Raw genomic sequence first — 22,831 nt, forward strand, 5'->3', positions numbered from 1 at the left:
ACACTGTGTTCATCCCGAAATACCCCTATTTTGCTGAAATTGGTTTTCCAGTTACGTTTGGGACATTTTTGAATATATATCATTTTCGGTGAGTGTGCCCATGCAGAGAGGAGTGTTGGTTCTAGCGGGGTGAGGCTAGTGGCCATGGCACAGGATGTCATGTCATCAACAAAAATGATATTTCTCAAGTTGTATTTCTCTGTTTCTTCACGGCCTTCAGATGCTGTTTCAAGACTAACGGCTCATCAGAGAGCAAGAAAAGTTGGGGTGGGAATTCGCCCCGAAGAAACTGAAGGGAGGGCAACACACCTCCTGCCCCAAAGTGACATGTTGCATCTTGCTGCTTTGACTTTCCACACAAATGATTTCAAATGTTACGATCAGACACTAAGACGGCAGAGTTTGTGTACTTTCAGTCGGTCATAGCATTCACATCGCAAGGCCACAATAAGAAAAAATGAAAAATTCAAAGTAGCTAAAGCAACATCCATGAAGTCAAGACAAGGACACCAAAACACAAGTGCGCACACACACACACTCTTTCTCTCTTTCTTTCTCTCTCCCTCTCTTCACACAAATAATCCCTGTCTCTAAGTGAAATGCAGCGATTTAAGCTCAAATTTACCGATATGACATATTTCGCTCACCATTTTCCTGTCTATGCACAGACTTTCACACTGCACAGTTTCAAAGTTAAGAATCTATTTTTCTCCTCTATATTTAGTTTCCCTTTGTTTGCAATTATGTCCTTTTCCAATTCTCTGTTGTTATGTCAACGCTAAATCTGTGGTTTATTGTATCCTGCTGTAATCAGTTTACCTTCTATTTCTTTTTTAAAAATTTTTAATGTTAATGTCTTATTTTTACAAAAGCAACAGGTGTTGTAAAATAGCATCTGCTGGACAAACGCTGTGATACTTGCATTGGACAGCTGTTTTGAGTTTCATCCCTATAAAATAAACTATAAAGAAATGAATGAATGAATGAGTGAATGAATGAATCTGAGAGACTGAATTGAGGCAGGCAGTTTACAACTTGAGGCGTGACTTTCAGCGCGCCAAATGTGAACCCTATTTGCACTGAGGGAGTGAATTTGTTTTGCAAATTTATGCAAATACAGATCCGTAATAAGGCAAATTCATCAGCCAATTTTGTCTGCTTTAAATTTATAACTGCATTACCGAGGCACGATCAAAAAAATTGATGGGCCAACACTTGACATCTATCTAATATACAAGAAGAGGATCCATGGTGATTTATCTCACCAGCTGTGTGTGTGTGTGTGTGTGTGTGTGTGTGTGTGTGTGGACACTACTTGCTTACTTGAATGTGTTTATTCATGGCTATATTATTATGGGTTTTTAGCATACCGCGAACATATTTACCATGGATCTAGACGTTTTCACTGCGATTTTGACTTTATTTTTAATAAAAAGTATTTCATCTGACATTCATGAGCGTGAGTGCAAACATCCAACAATGAATCTAATCAATCTGTCGATTAATTACTTCCAGGTATTATTTTGTGAACTCACCGCTCCTGATGGACAGCTGGCGCCTTGCATGGCAGCCTCTGCCATCAGTGTGTGAATGTGTGTGTGAATGGGTGAATGTGAGGCAAAAACATTGTAAAGCGCTTTGAGTGGTCAGTAGACCAGAAAAGCGCTATAGAAATGCAGTCCATTTACCATTTACCATTAAACAGACATTAATTAGTGTATGGATCCATATCTCTTCATAAAGAGAAACCTCTTCAGTTAAAACGTGATCTTTTTCTCATTATGAACAAGATATGATTGTGTGTTATGACATATCACTGACCTTGAAAATGCTTCTTGTCATTATGAGACAACTTTAACAAGAAACTCACCTCGCGACACTGAGACACGTTCCTGATTAGAACATGAAATTATGTATATATGCTTGTTTGAAAAAGACAAAAACTTTCTTTTTATGGTTTCTGAATTGTCGCCTATAGATCTCTGGCACCAGCTCACACACACACAAGACTGTCTCTTTAAGAACATCATCATATATCAAGCTTTCTTCTATGGAAAGAGACGACAAGTTTGCACTGAGGGAAGATGGGCCACATATCTCTAGTGCGGTAGCAATTCTTTCAAATGCAACTTCTGACTCCTGAAATGTTGGCACTAAAGCAAAATTTTTGCTGACATCAAAGCCTTGTTTGTCAAAGCCTGGCTGCGAAGGTGCAGACTTCTCAAATGGATGTGGTAAGTTCTGCCCAGAAGTGATTCCCATGGCTTCTATGTCAAGCTGCCGTAACTCGATTTCTTCTTTTTCAGCCTCTGTCTCTAGCCGGCGAACCTGCAGACGGAGGTGATCATCTGTCTTACATGCCATCTCCTTTTCCTGTGCCTCTAGCTGAAGGCGGGCTAGGTGAACTTTTAATTTGGGCCAACAAGAGGAACATCCATCCAAAGAACTCTCAACCCCAGGGCAGCGTCAACAGGGACTTTTAATTCAATTCGTTTTTCCAGTACCCTATTTTTGATTTCTTTTTTAACACCATACTTTTGGACAGGAATGTCAAAGTGTGCTGCAGTACACAATACATCATCTTTGTGGCATGAATCAGTCTTATCAAAGCTAGGATTATCAATAAAGTCCTGCAAATCAAAACTCCTTCTTACCCCCTATGCCACAACTACAATGACTCATCATGTTGGTTGTGTGATAGCTCAGGGACAAAAAAAAAAAAAAAAAAAAATCCCGGACGAGCCCCCATGTGTCACAGTATGATAATGTGTTACCTCATTATGACAAGAAAGGGGTTTCCTTATAATGAGAACATTTGGTGTGGGCTTAAAATGAGAAAAGACATTGTAACATGAAAATATGACATTATAACCAGAAAAGGGAGAACAGCCCCAGAATTCATTAAATCTCCTGCTCACTGGTTCATGTTAATTCATAGGTTTTTAATTAGACTGATATTTCTCGGAGGAGATAATTAACAACAAATCCGTATCCATATGACACTCATTCACTGCACGGGAGCCAGATGGAGAACACATCGCACTGATTCATATCGCGTGTACTCAAAGCCGCAAAGGCAAGAAAGAGATGCGGAGCGAGTGGGAGTTTGAAAACCAGTCGCACCCATTAAGACAGGCAATTATGGAGTTACCATGTTAAGTCGTACGCACTGCGAACATGAGCTCACATGGGAGCGTATGATGATGGTCAAAAAGGTGCCGTGAGTGGGAGTGACAATGTGGAGGATGGTGGAAAACAGACTCGGGGAAGTTTCACAGAAAAGTTTTGGTGTCAGAGGGTGCGAGCGAACGTGATGCAGACAGTAAAACAATATGCTGGACCCGACGTGCAAAAATAAATCAGTAGAAGAAGATGTAAAGCTATTTTCCCAGTAGTCACCGTCCAGTGTCCACTGAGCTACAGCAGCTAAAATTGCCAGTAGTGGTGCAGTGATACGCAGAACATGTAAATCAATGGACATTAATGGGTGATGTTATCCAAAGGTTTAGCTGTACTGTGTCCATCACTTTCCTCTGTGCTTGTATAATTTGAATGGGCTTGTGGTGTGTTTATCTTGCACCGATTAATGCTTTCATTCATTTTTAGAGCTGTCGAAGTTTCAAAACCACCAAATCTGTTCTCTTAAAAGATGCAAAACTTTCATGTCGAACCACTCTGGACCTAGTTCATTTTCATTTGATGCATGAAACCACATGGCCACCTCGCAACCAATCAGCATCCTTAGAGACACTACACTTTCACTGATTACCTCACCTGGTGGAGTTTTTGCCTGCAGCCTCTCGACCCTCCATGGCACCCCTGATGTAGGGCTCTGTGCGGGCCAGTCAGGTTCCTCCACACCAAACTCAGCCAGCCATGCCTTTATGGAGCTAGCTTGGTGCACAGCAGAAAAGGGCCTTCCCCAAACTGTTCCCACAAAATTGGAAGCAGAGAATCGTCCAAAATGTCTTGGTAAGGCTTCCAGATAGAGAAGCGTGATTGGTCGCTCCACAGAACACGTTTCCACCACTCCACAGTCCAGCAGCGGCGTGCTTTACAGCGCTCCATCTGACGCTTGGCACCTCTTTCACAAATGTTTGTAAAGGCAGACTGCATGGCTAGCTGCTTGATTTTACACACCTGTGGCCATGGGACTGAATGAAACACCTGAATTCAATGATTAAGAGGTGTGGCCCAGTACTTTTGTCCATATAGTGTATCTTATGATGATTTTGTGCTAATTAATCTCACTTAGGAAATGTGCGGTTGCCCTCTCAGCAGGCAGTGAAAAAAAAAATCATATCCCTATATTATACTGTATGTTTTTCATGTTTTGCAGTAACTTTAACTGCCTTGCTCCAGGAGCCTCTGGCAGTGAGAATCTCAGTCTTTTTCTTGTTTCTTGCATCTTCATTTCCTGTTTCGCTGCAACAATATGGTTTCTTGTACATCAATTAGCACATCTGAATGTACAAACAGTTATTAGTCTTAATAAACCAAGGAAAAATAAGAGAAGAAATTCAAATACTAAGCCATGAGCAGTGAAGATGAAAAAAAAAGGAAGACCTTTTTCCAACAAACTGCACTCAAACTGCACTCCGTCATAGTTTGTGTTAAATAAGAATATTTATTTAAAAATTGGTAGTTCGATACAGAAATAGTCATCTATTATATGGATTACTAGACAATCAGTACTTCAGCCATGCTTTCTCTGATTAATCACTGTTTCAAAAAAGTACAAGATAGTTGTTTTTTTTTTTCATAAATTAACTTGTGCAAAGAAAATACACTAGAAAGCAATAGAAACACTGACACAAAATAGAGAACAATTAATTCCTTAAACAATTCGTTATTCTGAAGAAGGCATCGCACAATTCCAAGAAAATCAGTGAAAGATTTAAGGCCATTTTGTACAGTTAATTTTCATATAGATTTTTATATTTCAAAACACTCATTTTTTTTATTTGTTTGTTTGTTTGTTTGTCTTTTTTTAACAAAAGGAACCGGTGCATCCCATGTAAAACTGTACATGCAAACATAGTGCACGTATTAAGAAGATATGACGAGCATACAATATATTATTTGGATAGCTTTAGTAAACAAAGATCTCATGTGTGTCGACACCTCACATGGTCTGTTAAAACACTCTGATAAAGGTGCCTCAGTGGCACACACACTCACTCACACACACTCACACACACATACATACAAAAGCGTACTGCACTTATATCACACACATGCACACAAACACACACACATACATACACAGTCGCTTTATGGGGCTTGGCAAAGGTGAGGAGTTGTGGCGTTGAGGGAAAATAAAAACTTTAAGACAATTTTTTTTTCTTTCCATTTAGACAAGAGTAACCAAAACAACCACCAGCCAACACTTGTGTCCATGGTGATCAAGGTGTGTGTGTGTGTGTGTGTGTGTGTGAGAGAGGGAGGGCTGCCCTAATTAACACGCCTGTTCTCCAGAAAATGAAACAGAATGAGCACAAAGTCTTAAAATGCAAATATGTGCGTATGAAAAGTCAGAGTAATTTATTTTCCCACCATTAAAGGGGAATGTGAAGGAGGCACGACTAGAAGCAGGAGGCGGTTTGACATTTACTTAACAAGACTGAGAGTATATTGAATATTATTGGATATAATTACCATCGACTCTGATGACCAATTGCCAAATTATGGTGCAGTTTTCAGTTTTAGGTGAAATTATTATTATTATTTTTTTTTTTTTGAACCATGACCAAACTGTGAAGTAACTTTTTCATGTGACAAACCCCTGAAAATGGCATTTCACATGATCCAATCTGTGGTGGGTAACATACTCTTAAAGGAACAACCCACCCAAAATACAAGAAAAGACTGTATAACCGTATAGCAGCCCCAAATTAGTCCTCGTCGGGGGCGGATCGATACAGTTTGCCGGTGTTCTTCAGCGGGAAATAGTTCCCAACAAAACTCCTTGCGGGCTGTGGATTGTGTTGGGTTTCTGTGTCATGTCAGTGTTTCTGGAAAGAGCGAAATGCCCTTTTTCCAACCCAGACTGAGACAAGATGTTGGATAACATTTTCACCTGTGCACGTCCACTGGTTGGATTCCTGTTCCCCAGATCCAGCACAAATTAACTTCTCCTAAAACCACTCTGGTTCTTGCTGTAAGGCTTATTTTTTTTCCACTTTGACGGAGCTAGGCTAACGACTCCCATAGACTTCTGGTGTTTATGCTAAGCTAACACAAAATGCTACCCATAGGAACCAAACCACTGGACGTGCAGAGGTGAAAATTTTATTGAACATCTTGTCTCTTGTCTCGATGCCTTTGATGGAATTGATTTCAACAAGATGCACCGAGCATTTTAAGACATTTGTGCTCATTTCACTCTGTTTTATGAGCGCATGTTTAACGGTCAGACCCAGAGACACAGACGGGGGAGATCAGCTGGCTTTATTGGCTGACACCAGGCAGGCAATCCCGCCCTCGTAAAATCCCTGCTGCACCCCGCTAACAGTGTGGGCTGACGAAACCACAGGTAAACCATAATAAAGCCGACTCCGTCCCCTGCAGTGCCGGGGCTCCGACTCTGTTTGGAGAATGTGTGTTTGTGTGTTTTATAGCTGCTTAGGCAGTAATGACCTCCTTATTTTGACCGGCACTCCTAATGATGTGGCGAACTGAGCTTTGAACGCAGTGGGCTGCTGCAGCGCTCTGACTGCACCTACTGACCACACACACACACACACACACACACACACACACACACACACACACAAACTGGCTATCTCACCAAGTCCTGTCCATAGACACAGGCACTCTGCCACCCTGACAATACATGAGTAGAGATTGTGAGAGAAAGGAGGAGGAACTGGGACTGTGTGTGTGTGTGTAGCATGTAATGTGTGCATACTGTGCACACCAAGCTTTACCTATTTCCAAACTAGAGAAGGCAGCAATGTATTATATCCAAAACAAGCTGTGTGAAAAGGTATGAGCTACAATTTGGCAATGGCAATGGCTAATCTACCTCATTTCTGGGTTGCACTTTTGTGGCGTTTTACTTTAAAAACGCTTGTTTTGCATGAAGAGTCTGCGGCGTCTTAGGGAAGGTTATTCCGATTCATTTCACTTTAGCTTTCTGCCATGAAATAAACCCTCACACCACAGCCAAAACCTTTCCCTTTCACCGCAGAAAACATCAGGCAGTCGTTCACAAGGTTTTGCACGCCGACTGTGTGTCTCCAAGTACAGCGACACACCATTGAGTGGAAAAATTCAATTATGTCGGTCGGGGAGAATCAATTAGCGGTATAATTGAGATCAGTTACTCTGATCTGATGCATCAAAGCAGGCAAAACTCTCTAATTGTGCAAATGTAGTCACATTAATGATACATAATTTCATCAATGACAATTTTGTAAGACACCAGAGTCGGTCAGTGGGGGATACGAGTTATTTAGCTCCCAGCTGACATATCCACTGCATGTTCTCATACAAAATTATGAGAGTGGATAACATTTTAGAACACTGGATGATAAATTCAAAGAAATTATTTAAGATCCCAATGGATTCATGTCATTTTGACTCATTTCATGTGTTGGTAGTTGATCCATGGCCATCTCTTTGTGTTATAATCTTAATGATGCAGTCATGTTTTTCTTGCAGTGATTAAATTAACGCGGTGGTCCAGTTGAAAATAAAACGTTTACAGCGTACAGAATTAAGTTTGGTCACATCAAGTGAAACTGGAGCAGAATCATTTCAACATTGAATCACTCTAAGATTAATCAGTTCCATTTTTTTCCCCCCCATGAATATACGTTATATAATGAGTTCTTATATAACATAAAGTGATTCATGTTAATGTCACTGCAGCACGAAACGGGTTTAAAGTCTGTTTTCGTGCTGCAGTGCAAATCAATTGTTTAAACATTCCTCCAGTTTAATGTTTTTTTTTTTTTTTTTTTTCCGACATTGAAATAATCTTGTCACTCAAAATCATTTCAACATTGCAACTTAATTGACATTTAACATCATTACTCATCGCTCAGGCAAACGTTTCACGCCGACATGGAGCATTCCTCCCACATTCATGACAAAAACGGCTCTTTCATCCTTCATTCAGCAGTTAAGACGCAAGTTAACAAACGTTCGCTCGGTGTTGGTTTGGAAACTTATCGGACATTTTCTGTGACTGACAGAAACCACACACATTAAAACATTTCTTTTACACATGATCAAATGTATAAAAAAAAAAAAGCTAGATCAAAGCTACATGAAATTAAAGGAAATGCACACTAGAATAATTTTTTTAAAAAAAGGACTGAGAAGCGAACAGAGGGAAAGTATGTTTTTCTCTGCGTTTTTGACCACTGGGCTCTTTAGGCTCAAACAAATTTTTTTTTTTTTTGTTTGAGAGCAGCTGCTGTCGTTTTAAACATGGGCAGGGATGTGTTGTTATTCGACACGATGAGACAAAACCCCTGGGCGCGTGGGCATCCTATTGCCAAGGCAGTTTGGAGAGAGAGAGAGAGAGAGAGAGAGGAAGAGAGAGAAAGAGAGAGAGAGAGGACTTGCTGTTTCCATCCAACAGTCAAACAAATTTTATCAAAAATGTTGAAATAAAATACAAATTGGGTGTGTTTCCATCAGACAAGCTGAAATGAGTAAACCAGCTTCCTGGGTAAAATAAAGGAACCTGATTTCATCTGATGATAAAAATAAAGAAATGCACTTTGTGATACTGTAAAAAACAAAAACAAAAACAAAAAAAAAAAAACTGATGGCCACTCAACCTTGATGAAAACCTTATAAAATCTTGAGACATCTCTGGTGATTTGTGGTGGACTTGTGGTACATTTTAGTGTCCAAAGTCGCTTTTGAACTTTACTTTTAATTTGCCAAACAAAATGTTTCCCTTATATTCCTTTATAACCAAAAACCATTTTCCACTTGGATTGACTACAAGATGTGGCCAATTTGATACATTTTACCTTTTTTTCCATGACCATTTTCAAATTAAATACATCATCATTCACACATAAAAACAAAACAATTGGATGGAAAGGCAGCTACTAAGAAAGAGAGACAGAAGAAAGAGAGAGAGAGAGACAGAGAGAGAGAGTAAAAGCTTAAGCAGGGAGACAGACAGAGTCTGAGGCCTCCGAGGCCTGAGAGCAGTGCAGACAGACGGTCTGAGCACAGGAACAGAACAAACAGACAACGGAGACGCAGACAGACAGACAGACGCTCACTCCCCACTGACAGACACACACACACACGCACACACACAGACACACAGACAGACACACAGACAGACAGGCGTATGGGAGAAGAGGTAGTGCAGGGCCACTATGCATGCACTGGACTGAGGCTACACTCATGCAAAAGGTAATACAAACACCAGAATACGGTACGGTACGGTACAGCACGGTACGGTACAGTACGGTAGGGCTACCAGGACCTGCGCTGCAGCTACCTGACTCACATGCCAGGAGAGAGAGAGAGAGAGAGAGAGAGAGAGAGAGAGAGAGAGAGAGAGAGAGAGAGAGAGAGAGACAGAGAGACAGAGTGAGAGAGTGAGAGAGAGAGAGAGAGAGAGATGGGATATTCCAAACTTTATACTGAAATTATGTTTATATAAAAGTATCAACAGTAAAAATCCTTGTTACGATGTACTGTAAACATTGAGTGAGGAAGCGAGAGAGATAGACAGAAAGAGAGAGAGAAGAGAGAGAGAGAGAGAGCGAGAGAGAGAGGTTACATATGTCCAGTTATTTACAATAATCAAGTGATTCCTTGTTTGTCTGGAGACATTCTCTTTACAGTGTTTCTAAAAATCCTTCCTTCTTTCCTTCAATCCTTCCTTCCTTTCTTCCTTCGGTGGATCAGGTCGATCAGGCTCAGATTCCTGGGCTCCTTCTCAAAATCTGTCCAATATTCCCAAGCCAATAACAAAAAAAAAAAAAAAAAAAAAGAAAGAAAAAGAAAAAAATCCAGACAGTAGCAGGAACGCTTGACACTGGAAGTAAACAGGCTCTCGTTGGCTTTTCCCCCCCGTCCTCAAAAGCGCCACTCTTCTGGTCCGCCGGCGGGGGCTTCCTGAACGAGACGAGAGAGAGAGCGGCCTCTTCAAGACCGCCATGATCCATGAGAACACGACCAGGAGAGCGGCTTTAAAGAAACTGGAAGTATTACGCGCATACAGTCAATGCAGCAAACTCCACACACACCCCGCCCCTCCTCCTCCTCAGATCTGGGTTTGGAGAGGCTGTCCCGGCGGCGTGTAGGGAGGCGGCGCCGGTGACGGCTTGATCCCGCGGGTCCGCATGTAGGAGAGGAACTGATCGGGGATCTCAGCCAGGACGTCTTTGGCCAGCCGGGCCATGCTCAGGATGTGGTTCCCCGTCCTGTCGATGTAGTCCCTGAATGGGACGAACTGCGGAAGAAGAGAACAGGGAACGGGGGCGTTGGGAGAAACGGGAGAGTAAAAGGGAAAGGATGGAGATGAGGAGAGCACAAATCTTAATTCACTCACTTGATTACTTGTCAACATGTCTGACTGATATCTTATCAAGATTATTTGTCTTATTTCAAGTCAAAAATGTCTTATTTCTAGTCAAAATATCTCATTGCACTTAAAATAAGACATGATCACCTCAGAAATAAATTGTTTTTAGACAATTTTCACTTGTTTCATTGGCAAAATTTGCCAGTGGAAAAAGTGAAAATTCACTTGAAATAAGTGAAAATTAGCTAGAAACAAGAAACAAATTTTGCCAATGAAACAAGCAAATTGTCTCTTGTTTCACGCAAATTTTCACTTGAAACAAGAGACAATTGTCTAAAAACAAGTTACTTCTGAGGTGATCATGTCTTATTTTAAGTGTAATGAGATATTTTGACTAGTAATAAGACATTTTTGACTTGAAATAAGACAAATAAGATTTTGAGTTTTTGCAGTGTATGATAATAATAATAAACGCAGTGTTTGAAGCTGCTCCGCTCTAATGTAAGAAGCTCAAAGCTGCTCTGGGAGAAATTCTTATGTAAAAATACACCTGTCCTATCAGCTGGACGGCAACAGTGAAGTCCCATGTCCCCTAATTAAAAGACACTGTAGACTCCCCCCGTTTGTTAAAATGAAATCCTGGTGTCAGGCATGGCCACCAGTGGGAAACCTTCTCGTTGCACAGGAGGAGGAGGGGGAGGGTGATTCCAAACTTGAGAGAAAAACAGAACTTTGGGGGAGAAAGCTACACAGACATGACAGCTGAACAGGTTTTCCTCACCGCTCCCACTCCCACTGGCCACTCAGAGGAATAAATTAAAGTGTGGAGAGTGTGCAGTTCTCTGACATGTTGTTATAACAAGTCCAGCTGTTTAATCCCTCAAAATTAAACGGTTGGTTCACTCTCGCAAATTCAACAAAGATCCTGCACGACAAAATGAGCCACCAGCTATTTCGGGGGCGGTGTCATCTGACCCCGAAATAGCCTATTATCTGACACTCAAGTCCAGAGCAGGTAAGCGATCAGAGCTTTGTGCGAGGACCCTTTGACAGGGCACACTGGCTGCTGCTGCTTTCTTTAACCACGAAGCCACCCTCATGCCACTCATTACGCATCCCCGGGGCCTTTGCTTTCCTTCTCGCCGCGAAGTTGAAATGCACCGAGCGAGGCAGACTGGGTAAATCGGTGCATGTTTCAGTGACGGTCACATGTCAGCGAGGCTTCACAGGTTCAAGCCCCCTGCAGCAGGTGATACTGCCGCTTTCACAGGAGATGGATATGAGAATTACGTTAATGAGCCACTGTCGCTAAAGTTATAAGATTATACAGGAGGCCAATTTGTGCAGCGTGAACCCTGCAGTGAAATGTAAACCTCACCGTGACACTGGGGATTATTAGCTTGCTGGTAATGAGAGTCACTAGGCAGAGCTAGTGTAATGTTCCCATACTGAAACTTGTCTTTACATATCTCTGGGTTTCTCTCTTGCTGTGTGTGTGTGTGTGTGTGTATGTGGTTAGTGTTACTTCAGCTTGTTAAAAAGCCAACTAACAAGCGTGCCTCTCTCGCCCACATGGGCAGAGAGAGAGAGAGAGAGAGAAAGAGAGGGAGAGAGGAGGAGGAGGAGGGAGAGCGAGGCATGACTGCACTGGTGTAAAGGTCACGGAGGATACAAACACGACTTCTTGGTGTCACAACAAAACATACATCGGTTTGGTGAGTCCGTGCATCGCTAAGCCAGTGCAAGGCCGAGAGAGGATGAAATGTAACACACAGCATGCAGGCTTCGTCTCCCCCAGGCAGCATTAACAACAACAAAAAAACAGACAAATGAATGAGCAAAGATTTTAATGAAGGGATGGATGGAGGGACAAGCACGCCAATCAAACCAATAAAACAAAACAGAGAGTTGGCAGTCAGCTGCAATCGAGTCTTTTTTTTTTTACTCAGTAACAGTTAGCTTGTTGGAGGTGAATCTTCTTATTATAACTTATTTAGAACCATTAGTAAGTTAAACTCCATCTATATCTTTGATACCAGTTGTTATGTATCTCAGCCAAGAGTCATGTCCTTATCAAGCTTGCCAAATTGTCGTGATTTCAGTAACCACTAAGAGTTAAAGTCAAATAATGTAAAGGTATGATATTAGTTCCAAATGACAGCAGTCAAGAGAGATAACAGGATTACATAAGACTGTAGTCTGGGTGTTACTGTTCCAGCAGTGAGAGGAGTAAAAAAAAAGAAAAAGAAAGAAAGAAAAAAATCCATAGAGCTACAGTGAGAGAGACAGAAAGGACGCAGAGCAAAAGCAGAATGAGAAAGTGAGAGAGTGACAGAGAGAGGAGCGTGTACCTGAACGATGTCCCTCTCAGCGTATCTTCCTCTGGATGAGATTCTGACTTCATCGCCATCCAGCTCGACCATGGCTGAGGAGAATGAAACAACTTCACTGAACTGGAAACCATGACAACCTGTGTGTAAGTGTGTGTATGTGTGTGTGTACACCATTTTCAGGTACTACCAAATCCCCAGAGACCCCACAGTAAGCCCATGTGAGCGTATAACGGCACCAAAATATGACCGAACCAACCGGCCAACAGACAAAACTAGCTGAAAGACGGTCGATGATCCCAAAGAAGATGAACTCAGAAACACCAGACTCTCACATGTTCAACTACTTGCACTTCCCTGTCCTCTTACCGTCAAATTCTGCAGGTCCAACCCCAACAATGATGATGGACATCGGCAGACAGGAGGCCTGAAGAGAGGAGAGAAAAAAGGCAAAGAAGGGTGGAGAAGAGATTACACTGAGGATTGAAGGGAAGGCGAGGAAGAGAGGATAAAAGATCAATATTACTTAATTCCATTTTAAAGTAATAGCCTCCTTTATATTACATATTTTTTTGTCTTTATGCACAAGAGTTGCAATCTGAAAACACTGCTGAATAATCTCGTTATTTTAATTTGCCTCTATAGCCCATCTGCTATTAACTAAAATAAAAATAACCTGCATCAGCCTTAAGATCTCATTTCCTGGCCACAGTGCAAGTGGCCAGGCAGCCAAACTGCTAATGGTGTATATAATACTGATGAATACTTTGGGGTTTCTGAACTTTCTCATGTTTCAGACCCCTCAAGTTGACTTCCATTACTCCTATCACACCCATTTTTCCCTCGAGACCCTGACATGAAAAGATATTTTGGCTTGTTTTAAGTATTAAATTGTTTAGCTGTCATAGTCATAGCTTCAATAAAGTGAGATTAAAACATTAACATTAACATTTACGTTAATTTAACAGGTTAAAATACTCACTTAAGCACAGTTTTGCACTGTAACAGTTTCTAGTGGATTAAATTTTAGCAAAATCCACTGTACTTTTTTCTTTTTTTTCTTTCTTTTTTTTTTTCTAGTGGCACCCAGCTGTATTATTTGAAGCACAATAACACTTTTGTAGGGAAGACTGTGATGAAGACTGTGTATGCTGTTGAATATTATTATTTCATTTACCTATTTTTATTATTATTATTATCATTATTACTATTACTATTTTCTTCTTTTTATCTGTATTTGTATTTTATTTTTTTATTTTATTTTATTTTTTTTTTCTCTTATTTATTTAGTTTTCTTATTTTTATTTTTATTTATATTTTTTTTTGGCACTTTGTTATTAGTATTATCATTTGATCATTTAATACATATATGTACATATATGTATTTTTTTCTATTCTCTCTCTTTTCTATATTTTATATATTTTGCCTGCCTTCGCCTGTATCTTAAGAAAATGTTGTTAGAACAAACTGAGAAATTTTCTGTTTGAAACATGACAAAACTATTAATGAAAAAAAAAGAAGGAAATTTTAGTAAAATTAATGTATCCCTCATTTTGCGGTGGACCCCCTGGAGGCTCCTCCGGGCCCCCTGGTGGCCCCTCGAACCCACCAACCTAACTAACACGCCCCAGACTGTGCGGTGAAGTGTTGGTGTTCACCCTACAGTAACCTCTTGTGCATAAACAGAAACAAAGTAATTGGCTCATCCTGTTTACAAGTTGTACGACAACAGAGGGCTCTCCCTGCTAGTGACCCCAAACCTCCTCTACAGGGAACAGCTCAAATCACTGTGTCAAGTGCCTTGCTGTAGAAGACCAAAGAATAACTCAGAGTTTCATCTAGCTACAGTAATCATAAGTACTGAGAGAAAAATGTGTCTTTTGAATTGACAAAATGGGATTATAATGCAGGAGTTGTTTACAGAATTTGTCCGCAGTTAACATATACATCTCTTTTAGTCAGCAGCTGTGATTTATTTCTCTGTACACTCAAGATAGAAAATAGAAAACTTTAAATCCAATTAGAGCGATTAAACTTGTTGCATGAGCTGCATGTTCTCAGATGTGGTTTGAATCGCATTTCAAAACACAAATGAAAGTGGCTTGTGTCTGATTTAACATCACTGCTTTCCATTTGTTTTATTTGCAGGTCACACATGAAAAAAAGAAAAAAAAAAATCCACCTTGTATTGCATGTGACCAAAACAAACAGCGCTGCCTGTCTGAACATAGCTTTAGTGTACACATGCAATGAAAGAGGACCTGGGGGACTAGGACAGCACACACAGCCTTTTGTCTTCTTCGGTGGTAAACAAAGTGTTCTCTGATTGTGTTGTGTGCGCACGGCTGTGCACGCCTGCCTGTGTGTGTGTGTGTGTGTGTGTGTGCGAACGTGTGTGATTGTTTGCATGTGTGTGTTGTTGCGCGGTGCCTCCCGGATCGCTGTGTGGGTCGAGGCATCACACTGAATAATATTAGAGATGAGAGAAAACAACAACGCGGCCTGAACTCGCACTTCGCTGACAGCTTACAAATGACATGTGTTTGTGTGTGTGTTTGTACGTGTATGTGAGAGAGGAAAGTGTGTGTGAGGAGGAGAGTGCCAGTGGTGTGTGCTCGGTTTCTGAGTGATGTGTTGACCCCAGGCGGCGGAGCGATAGATGATCTTATCAAAACATCTTATTTATTTTTTCTCCCCTAGGTAAAGGTCCTCCTTCACTCTCTGCTGCCTCCTCCGCTCTTCTCATTTGTTCTTTTTCCCTCTTCCTTCACCTCCTTTCCTTTTCTCTTTGACCCTCCCTCACATTTTGCTTTTCTCACCCTCCCCTCCTCCGTCCTTTTGACTCCTACATCTCATCTCCCGATTTCCCCTCCGTCTCCTCTTTGCCCTCCTCTCCCCTCCCCTACGCCTCTTTTCTCTGCTCTCAGGAAGCCACTAGATGGATCACTGCCTTCGCTAAAATGGCCACTGTTCACTGTTCATTTTGTTTTGCATCCTGCGTCGCGCTGCAGCTTCCCTCTGGAGCGCGCTACTCCTTGACAGTGATGGAGAGTACGGACGCAGGGCGAATAACATGCTGTCAAAATCAAGAACGTCGCTGCAAACAGTGAGAAAAAAAAAAATACATATTTATATATATAAAGGAGTCACATCATAGTTTTTGTTGTGGGCATGGGGAATAACGTTCACCTTTCTGCTGCAAGGGAGGACAGATATGCACAGCCGACTGAAAGAACATATTTCAATGTCAAGTGATCGAAAATAGTAATTCAGCTCATGAAAAAGTATTCTGTGACTTCTAGTTAACCCTTTACCGGGCCGGTCTGTCCGCTGCCCTTCATCGCTGTAACGAAGGGCACTTTGTTACTAGTGACTGACGGCTTTGGGCTTGTAAATATTAGACAGCTGGGTTTTCTGTATTTGCTGCACTTATAACAAACAACTTAGCTACGCACTTTGATAATGGTATTTTGCACTTTGGTAGTGATATTTGCACTTTATTAGGGTTATCTGCACAGAATGTTATAACAAGTACTTGTTGACTCTTTCGCACTTTGCACTTTGGTAGCAATATTTGCAAAAGCCATTACTTACTAGTAACAAAGTGCCCTTCATTACAATCCTGAAAAAGAATACTTCCACTACTGATACTTACAACCCAGACTATTTACGTCCATTATTTTCCTTATGGTACATGCAGACCAAGAGGGACCACCTTGCTTTACGTTACTTTGCACTATTAGCCTTACAGTCACTGCTTGTAGTCACTTCATTGGGTGTGTTCTTGGGTAAATTATATGTTTTGTGAACCTTGTTTGTTTATGTAGACTAATTTTGCATTTCAGGATTTTATCCATTTCATTGTACCCAAATAAAAGACAACATAAATCCAGAAAATGCATTAAAATTGTGTAATTCTTCTTTTCTCAAGAGAGCTACACTCAGTGTCCACTTTATCAGATGCACCTGTACAGTCTAATGCAGTTCAATGCAGCAGCTCTGCCACAAATTCTACCTTTTAACAAAGTTTATAATGTTCAGTTTTTGTTGACATTGTGTGTAAATTTAATTGTGTTTATTACTGAGGTTGTAGTTTGCAGAGGTCTTATACTGCACTACATTATATTGAGAGGTGTTTCTAATTTTCTGTCCTCCCTATTTATATACAATGAGGGGGACAGAATAGTAGAAACAGCACTCAGTAAACAGCAGTCCAGTACAACAGCAGCACTAACTTTTAAACCGTTATTTTAACACAGTATGCTCAGTTTTATGATAGGCAAAGTTGGTTTGTTGTTTACAAAAAGACTGTATGATAAAAGTAGCATTAACTTTGGATTAATTTGCATTTAATGGTAACCATTTTCAAGATGATTACAGGTCATTTACCTCCTAGTTGGATATATCAGAGCTTCCAGAAAAACACAGGACTCCTAGTTATAATTATGAGTTGGATGCTGATGTCAACACTATTTACAGATGGTGGTACTTATGGTAAATACTGCATGTCATGAACGCACCATTTGGCTACAAAACCTTAAGTTAACAAATGTTGAACTAGGAGCAACAATGTAATGACTGGGGAAATTTTGAGAGCCAGATGTTTGCCACAACCATCGTAACATTACATTTAACCGTTCTCGTTAAATTGTGGGGTTAGTTTGCATCGCCGCGGTTCCCTGTGACAGTGAATAGAGGTGAACAATTTGCTTAATGAGTCACATATGGTGTGCCATCATCAGCAGCATTATGATATAGTGGACTCCACTGCAGATTCGGAAAAAAAATACTGGAAAAATACTATTTTGTCCTGTACATCTGCACATGCCAGGTATTTCAAAATGACATCACTGCTGGCAGTTGGAAGCAGAAAATGACCGGTGATTATTTTAGTGATAATGTATTACGCTTACGTTGACGATGGACTCCTTGGTCTGGGCCATGTCTGAGATGACGCCGTCCGTGATGATGAGGAGCACAAAGTACTGGGAGCCATCCTTCACCGAGGCCGCGTACCTACACACACACACACACACACACACACACACACACACACACACACAGCCATGTTTGTAATGATCATTGTGCAACCATCGTATCAGGATCAGGATTACTAATTAGTTGGACACATAACTTGAAAGAGTGAAGTCTTCTGACATTAAACGTTACAGTCAATAAACGCCACGGTGGCCTTGGTTTAATGAGCGCTCTAACAATGCCGATCTTTACCTTCTCTGTTCTATCTATCCTTATCTTCATCTATCGAGTGCCCCACTCTATCTTTATCTCAATCCTACAGATCCTCAGTTCAATATGACCTTAAATTTCTCCTGTGTTCTTGAGCGTGACCTTTGAATCCCATAAGAAGGAGCCGCGAACCGACTATTAGTGATATTTACAGAGGGAGATATTTCAGTCACCACGGCTCCTGCTACGCTTCACCTTTCCACAGGTTTGATGTATGTACACGCCCGTCCCCGTCCCTCTGAGGATGACTGATGCTTGAGACGATCACAACGCCAAGAACAGAGAAAGACGGAGAAAGAGAGGAAAGCGTGACGGAGAGCGGGAGGGTGGAATTAAAGCGAACAATTATTAAGCCGCGTGCTGGAAGCGAGGCGTAATGGAGGAAAGGGGTTATTATTGAAACGTGGGGGCGGTCGGCGCACAGAGGAAGGAGAGATGAGGTGAGAAGATGTGGGAGAGGAGGCTGGTGCGACACGTGGAGGGTGAAGTGAGGTGTCGAGGGCAAGAACAAAAGGGGCTGATGAGGATTACAATCTGTCTAAGTAAATAATATTAACGAATATAAGTACATACAAAATACATCATCAGATTGTTTCCCAGTGCTATAACTGGGATTTTTGACGTGATAATGAAAGTGAACAAGTGGCACTTTCTCCTCTGGGCAGCTCCCATATGTGAACGTGTGGAGCTGCATGAATTCCAGTGAATGACTAAATGAGTCAATCGATCGATCAATCAACTAGAGCTGAACACAATAGACTCAAATGACAAAAACAGTGGAAAAAAGCACATAATCAGTGAATCAGGCTGAAGCTTGTGCAAAACCCATCTAATTTCAGTTCTAACTGTCAGCTCAGTCTACCTGGGCCTTGCTCCTATTTATTATGGATGAAAACATAAAAGTGAGCATAAAGGAATTGTTTGTTATATCGAGAGCGGCCCCTTGTCCCATTTCACCAATAAGTAAATAAATAAATGCTCTCTGAGACACGAGTCAATCTTGACTCATCTTGACACAAAGATGAGATAATGCCTTTTATTGCGGTATTATTGCGGTTTGTTTGTTTGTTTTTCAGTATTTCAGTAAAAATATCAGTACATCTGTATCTCATTTAAGTAACTATCAGTGCAGCTTCCATAAATTAACGAGACAATCACCAAGAGCTCTGGCGACAAGTAACATCCTCTCTGTGCCAGCAAACAATGGGATATTTAAGAAAGGTGGTCTTTATTTAGAGAAACACGAGCACCGAGAACGCCAGCGGCCACCGCTGAGAGATGGAGGCTACCAGCTGTCATGACCGGCGTCTCATTTGTTTACAGTAATTACACCAAGGTATCAATTTATGTGACGAATGTGCATTGACATTTAAACTGTCAATGCACATTCAATGCACAATGGCTTCTTTAATGTATGTGCTGTGTGTATGAATGATTTTTTTTTTTTTTAGCTACTTTACTTGTTAACATTTTTTTTTGTTATTTTGTTTGGCATGGACTCCAAAGAAGAGTATCTGCCGCTCTACAGCTAAAGGCTCATTTACACTCAACATTAAGTGTGGATACAGTTACAAATAGTCTTCTGTCTGTGCTCTGCGTTCATTTTGTCCATATTTCTGCATGTTTTCACAAAGCTTATGGTCTCGGATGAAATGGAGCAGTACCACCGCAAATCGCAGGGGCAGTGTAGCTGATATTTCAAGAAAACATGGTTAATTTCTCTCATCGGTAATATCAGAGAAAAAAAATTCTCCACCCTCCTGTTGCAAAGTATTCAGTGACCTCAAGACCACCGGCGTCTATAACACCGCCTCCACTTTCACCTCTTTGTAGCAGGTCCATTATCACAACCTCCTCCACCATGGCACTGTTTTTTGTTTTCAGAAACTTTTGGCGCTTAACATTCATGCCAACGTCAAGGATGCATGGAGCAAACGGGCGTATCAATTCTCGTATGCAAAGGGAGTTTAAATGAGCCTTAATGGCGATCCAAACAAACAGAAGAGAGGCAAAGGTTTAACGAGGGAAGAGAAGATGAGGATGCTGATAAGTGCAGAAGAAATTATAATGATATGAAAGGCGAGGAAATGAGTTCAGCGTGAAGGCCGTCATGAGAGATGCAGCGATAAAGAACAAAGACGTGAAAATCTCAGAGAGGTAAAGGTAGCGAAGAGTATATGGGTGGCATAACCGGCTAAATCAAAGTGAAACGCTGCCCTCGTATCAGAGCTGGTGTCAACCCCCTCCTCTTGATTTCAATCAAGAGCGCCGTCGCCTCTTCATGTGTGACTGCGTAATTAAGGTTTCGGTAAATTCTCCCCTGAAATGTGTGGAATAGCCTGATGAGAGACTTCACTCAAGTTCATATCTTTAATTACATGCTTGCGTGAGTAGTTTCTTAATGCCTTCTTGATTCGTCTCATGCATCACACACAAGCCTACCTGCCTTCTCCGTGTCAAAACGCGATGTTCGCATCTGAGCGCGGCCACAGACAAACATGCAATCAGATGTCAAAAACTGTGTTGCTGAACTCTGTCCTCACTTTTTCTCTCTCCTCCATGCTACCTGTAACACTAACCACACATACACTGATTAGAGAAAACCTGAGAACTCGAGCTGAGTGATATAACCTCTGTGCCTAAAAGTGAGATGGAAGTGAAATGTGAAATGTTCTTTCACACGCACAGCTTTCTTACATAACAGACGGCGGTAGACGATAGGTGTAAAACAATGCGTAAGTGCTAAAATGAAAACGTGAGTGGAGCGGCAGTAAAATAACTGTAAGTAATCAGCTACCTAACTGTAAGCAGATGAGACAGGTTGAAGGAAAGTGGTCGGAACAAAAATATAAATAAATAACAACACATATTCACAAGGTAACACCTGGAATGCACTGAGCATCACAGACTGATGATGTAAGTATCGAAAGATTGTTTTTTCCCTTTAATTTACAAAGTTTTAAAGTGATAAATATGGTTTCTTTTATATGGCTGACATAAAACTTCATGACATGCTTCATAGGGTGGGCATGTAAAAAGAACAGGTAACTGTCCAGTCTTAATGTTAAACTTAATATCAATACAATATCAACCTAGTATCTAACACTAACCACAACCCAGACACACCTGACAGAAACTCACAAAAATCAAATGATAAAAAGTTGATAGTACTTTGAATATTAACTTTGGACAGTCAAAATAAAGTTTGACCGAAAAAAAAAAAAAAAAAAAAAAAAATTAGTGAAGGGTAGATATTTTATTCAACTTTAGGGCATCTGTGCTGTTTCCGGTTAAATCTGGGTGGCACAGAAAATGTACAAGTAATATTCTTGGTCAAATTTGACCTCTGACACAAAAGATTTCATTATGCGGGGCCATAACAGCATATGGCACAGTGTGCAAATTAGTATTCTGTTGTGGAAATAATTCAGCACAATCTCCTCTAGTATTTGCCACAATATTTTATTTATTTATTTATTTTTTTCTTAAAAAAGTGGAATAATCTAATGTGCATTACAGACTGGTTAGAGACTGATTAAATCTTGTGATACTGATGAGGAAAAAAGTTAAAGGGTGTAACAAAACATGAGGTGAGACCGTCATGTTTTATGGTTGCGAATAAAGAGCTGCTGAAAAAGGTCATAGCACCATATAGTGGGATTACAGTGTTGACACAACGTGATATTTACTTTGTCGTGTGTGTGTGTGTGTGTGTGTTACCTGGCCACATGGTTGATGACAGGGGAGAAGTTGGTGGGTCCATAGAGATGAACTGACTTCAGACTCTGGTAGTAGGCTTCCATCACACCTTCGATCCCTGCACAGTACGGATTTTGGGGGTTCCCGTTCTGCATTAGAGGAGAGGAGGTTTAAAAAAAAAAGAAAAAGAAAAAGAAAAGTAGGAAATGATTAACCTCAGTGATTAATTTCAGCCGCATTCAACAACTCCAGAGGGTGAGGGGAACAGATGGGCTAATCAATCTGATCAGGAGAAAGAGTGAGAGAAAGTGCATGAAAGAGAAAGAGAGAGACTCGCTGCAGGCCTGCTATAATGTCAGGAGCGTGACTTTCCTCTGCTTACTGTGGACTTTGTGTGTGTGTGTGTGTGTGTGTGTGTGTGTGTGTGTGTGCACGAAAGAGACTGATGCTCTCTGATCGCCTTGATGTGCATTCTGTGTGTGTATATCCAGCATTACTGTGGCTCCAAATGAAGTGCTAGGCTGCTAAAGCACTCCTCTTATAACTCCTTTTTTTTACCGACACTATAGTGTGTCTGTGAACATCTCACAAATAAACACAAACAAATAGGATCATGGGTGATTTATACACTCTCCACAGGCTCTCGGGGACCCGGGGAAGCAAAATACATCACCAACAGCTGCTATTTAACCCTGTTTAATGATTTTTTAGGGTGGATTTTTCCTTTAAGAACATCACAGATCGGAGGCTAAAGGAGTAACTCAAAAAAACTCCAACCACAGTGAAGTAATCCACCATGGAGACTCTTGTTTTTTATGAATAATGTGAATAGGAATTAACTTCAAAATGACCCTGGCTGAAAGAAATTGTGTTGTCTCTATTATTTCTTTCAATTTATTTTACTCAAACCTGTAATATTTTTCCAGATTTTACTTCTATAATGTTTTAACTTGCTCTGATATAACAGCCACTGCATACAAAATGTGCAAAATATTAGTAAGATTTAACTGATTGGAGGCAAATTCATGCATGACCTGTCTGTCT

The 22,831-nt window shown here is 40.8% G+C and overlaps 1 protein-coding gene across 2 annotated transcripts in view; it reads right to left on the bottom strand.

Annotated features, from left to right (window-relative positions):
- Positions 1-9,842: 9,842 nt before the first annotated feature.
- Positions 9,843-22,831, bottom strand: part of LOC115355299 (copine-8) — a 110,052-nt gene continuing 97,063 nt past the window's right edge. Inside the window, exons 17-22 of one of the 2 annotated variants that reach the window (XM_030046044.1) lie at positions 21,809-21,936; positions 17,755-17,857; positions 13,210-13,267; positions 12,862-12,935; positions 10,206-10,438; positions 9,843-10,129 (exon numbers count right to left, since the gene is read on the bottom strand). In XM_030046044.1, the coding sequence (XP_029901904.1) occupies positions 10,250-10,438; positions 12,862-12,935; positions 13,210-13,267; positions 17,755-17,857; positions 21,809-21,936 (552 nt within the window). In that variant the 3' untranslated portion in view covers positions 9,843-10,129; positions 10,206-10,249. Of the gene's footprint in view, positions 10,439-12,861; positions 12,936-13,209; positions 13,268-17,754; positions 17,858-21,808; positions 21,937-22,831 lie in introns of both variants that reach the window. The other variant, XM_030046046.1, reaches the window with a different exon arrangement.

Source organism: Myripristis murdjan, chromosome 23 (assembly GCF_902150065.1).
Source record: "Myripristis murdjan chromosome 23, fMyrMur1.1, whole genome shotgun sequence".
Taxonomy (NCBI): Eukaryota; Metazoa; Chordata; class Actinopteri; order Holocentriformes; family Holocentridae; genus Myripristis; species Myripristis murdjan.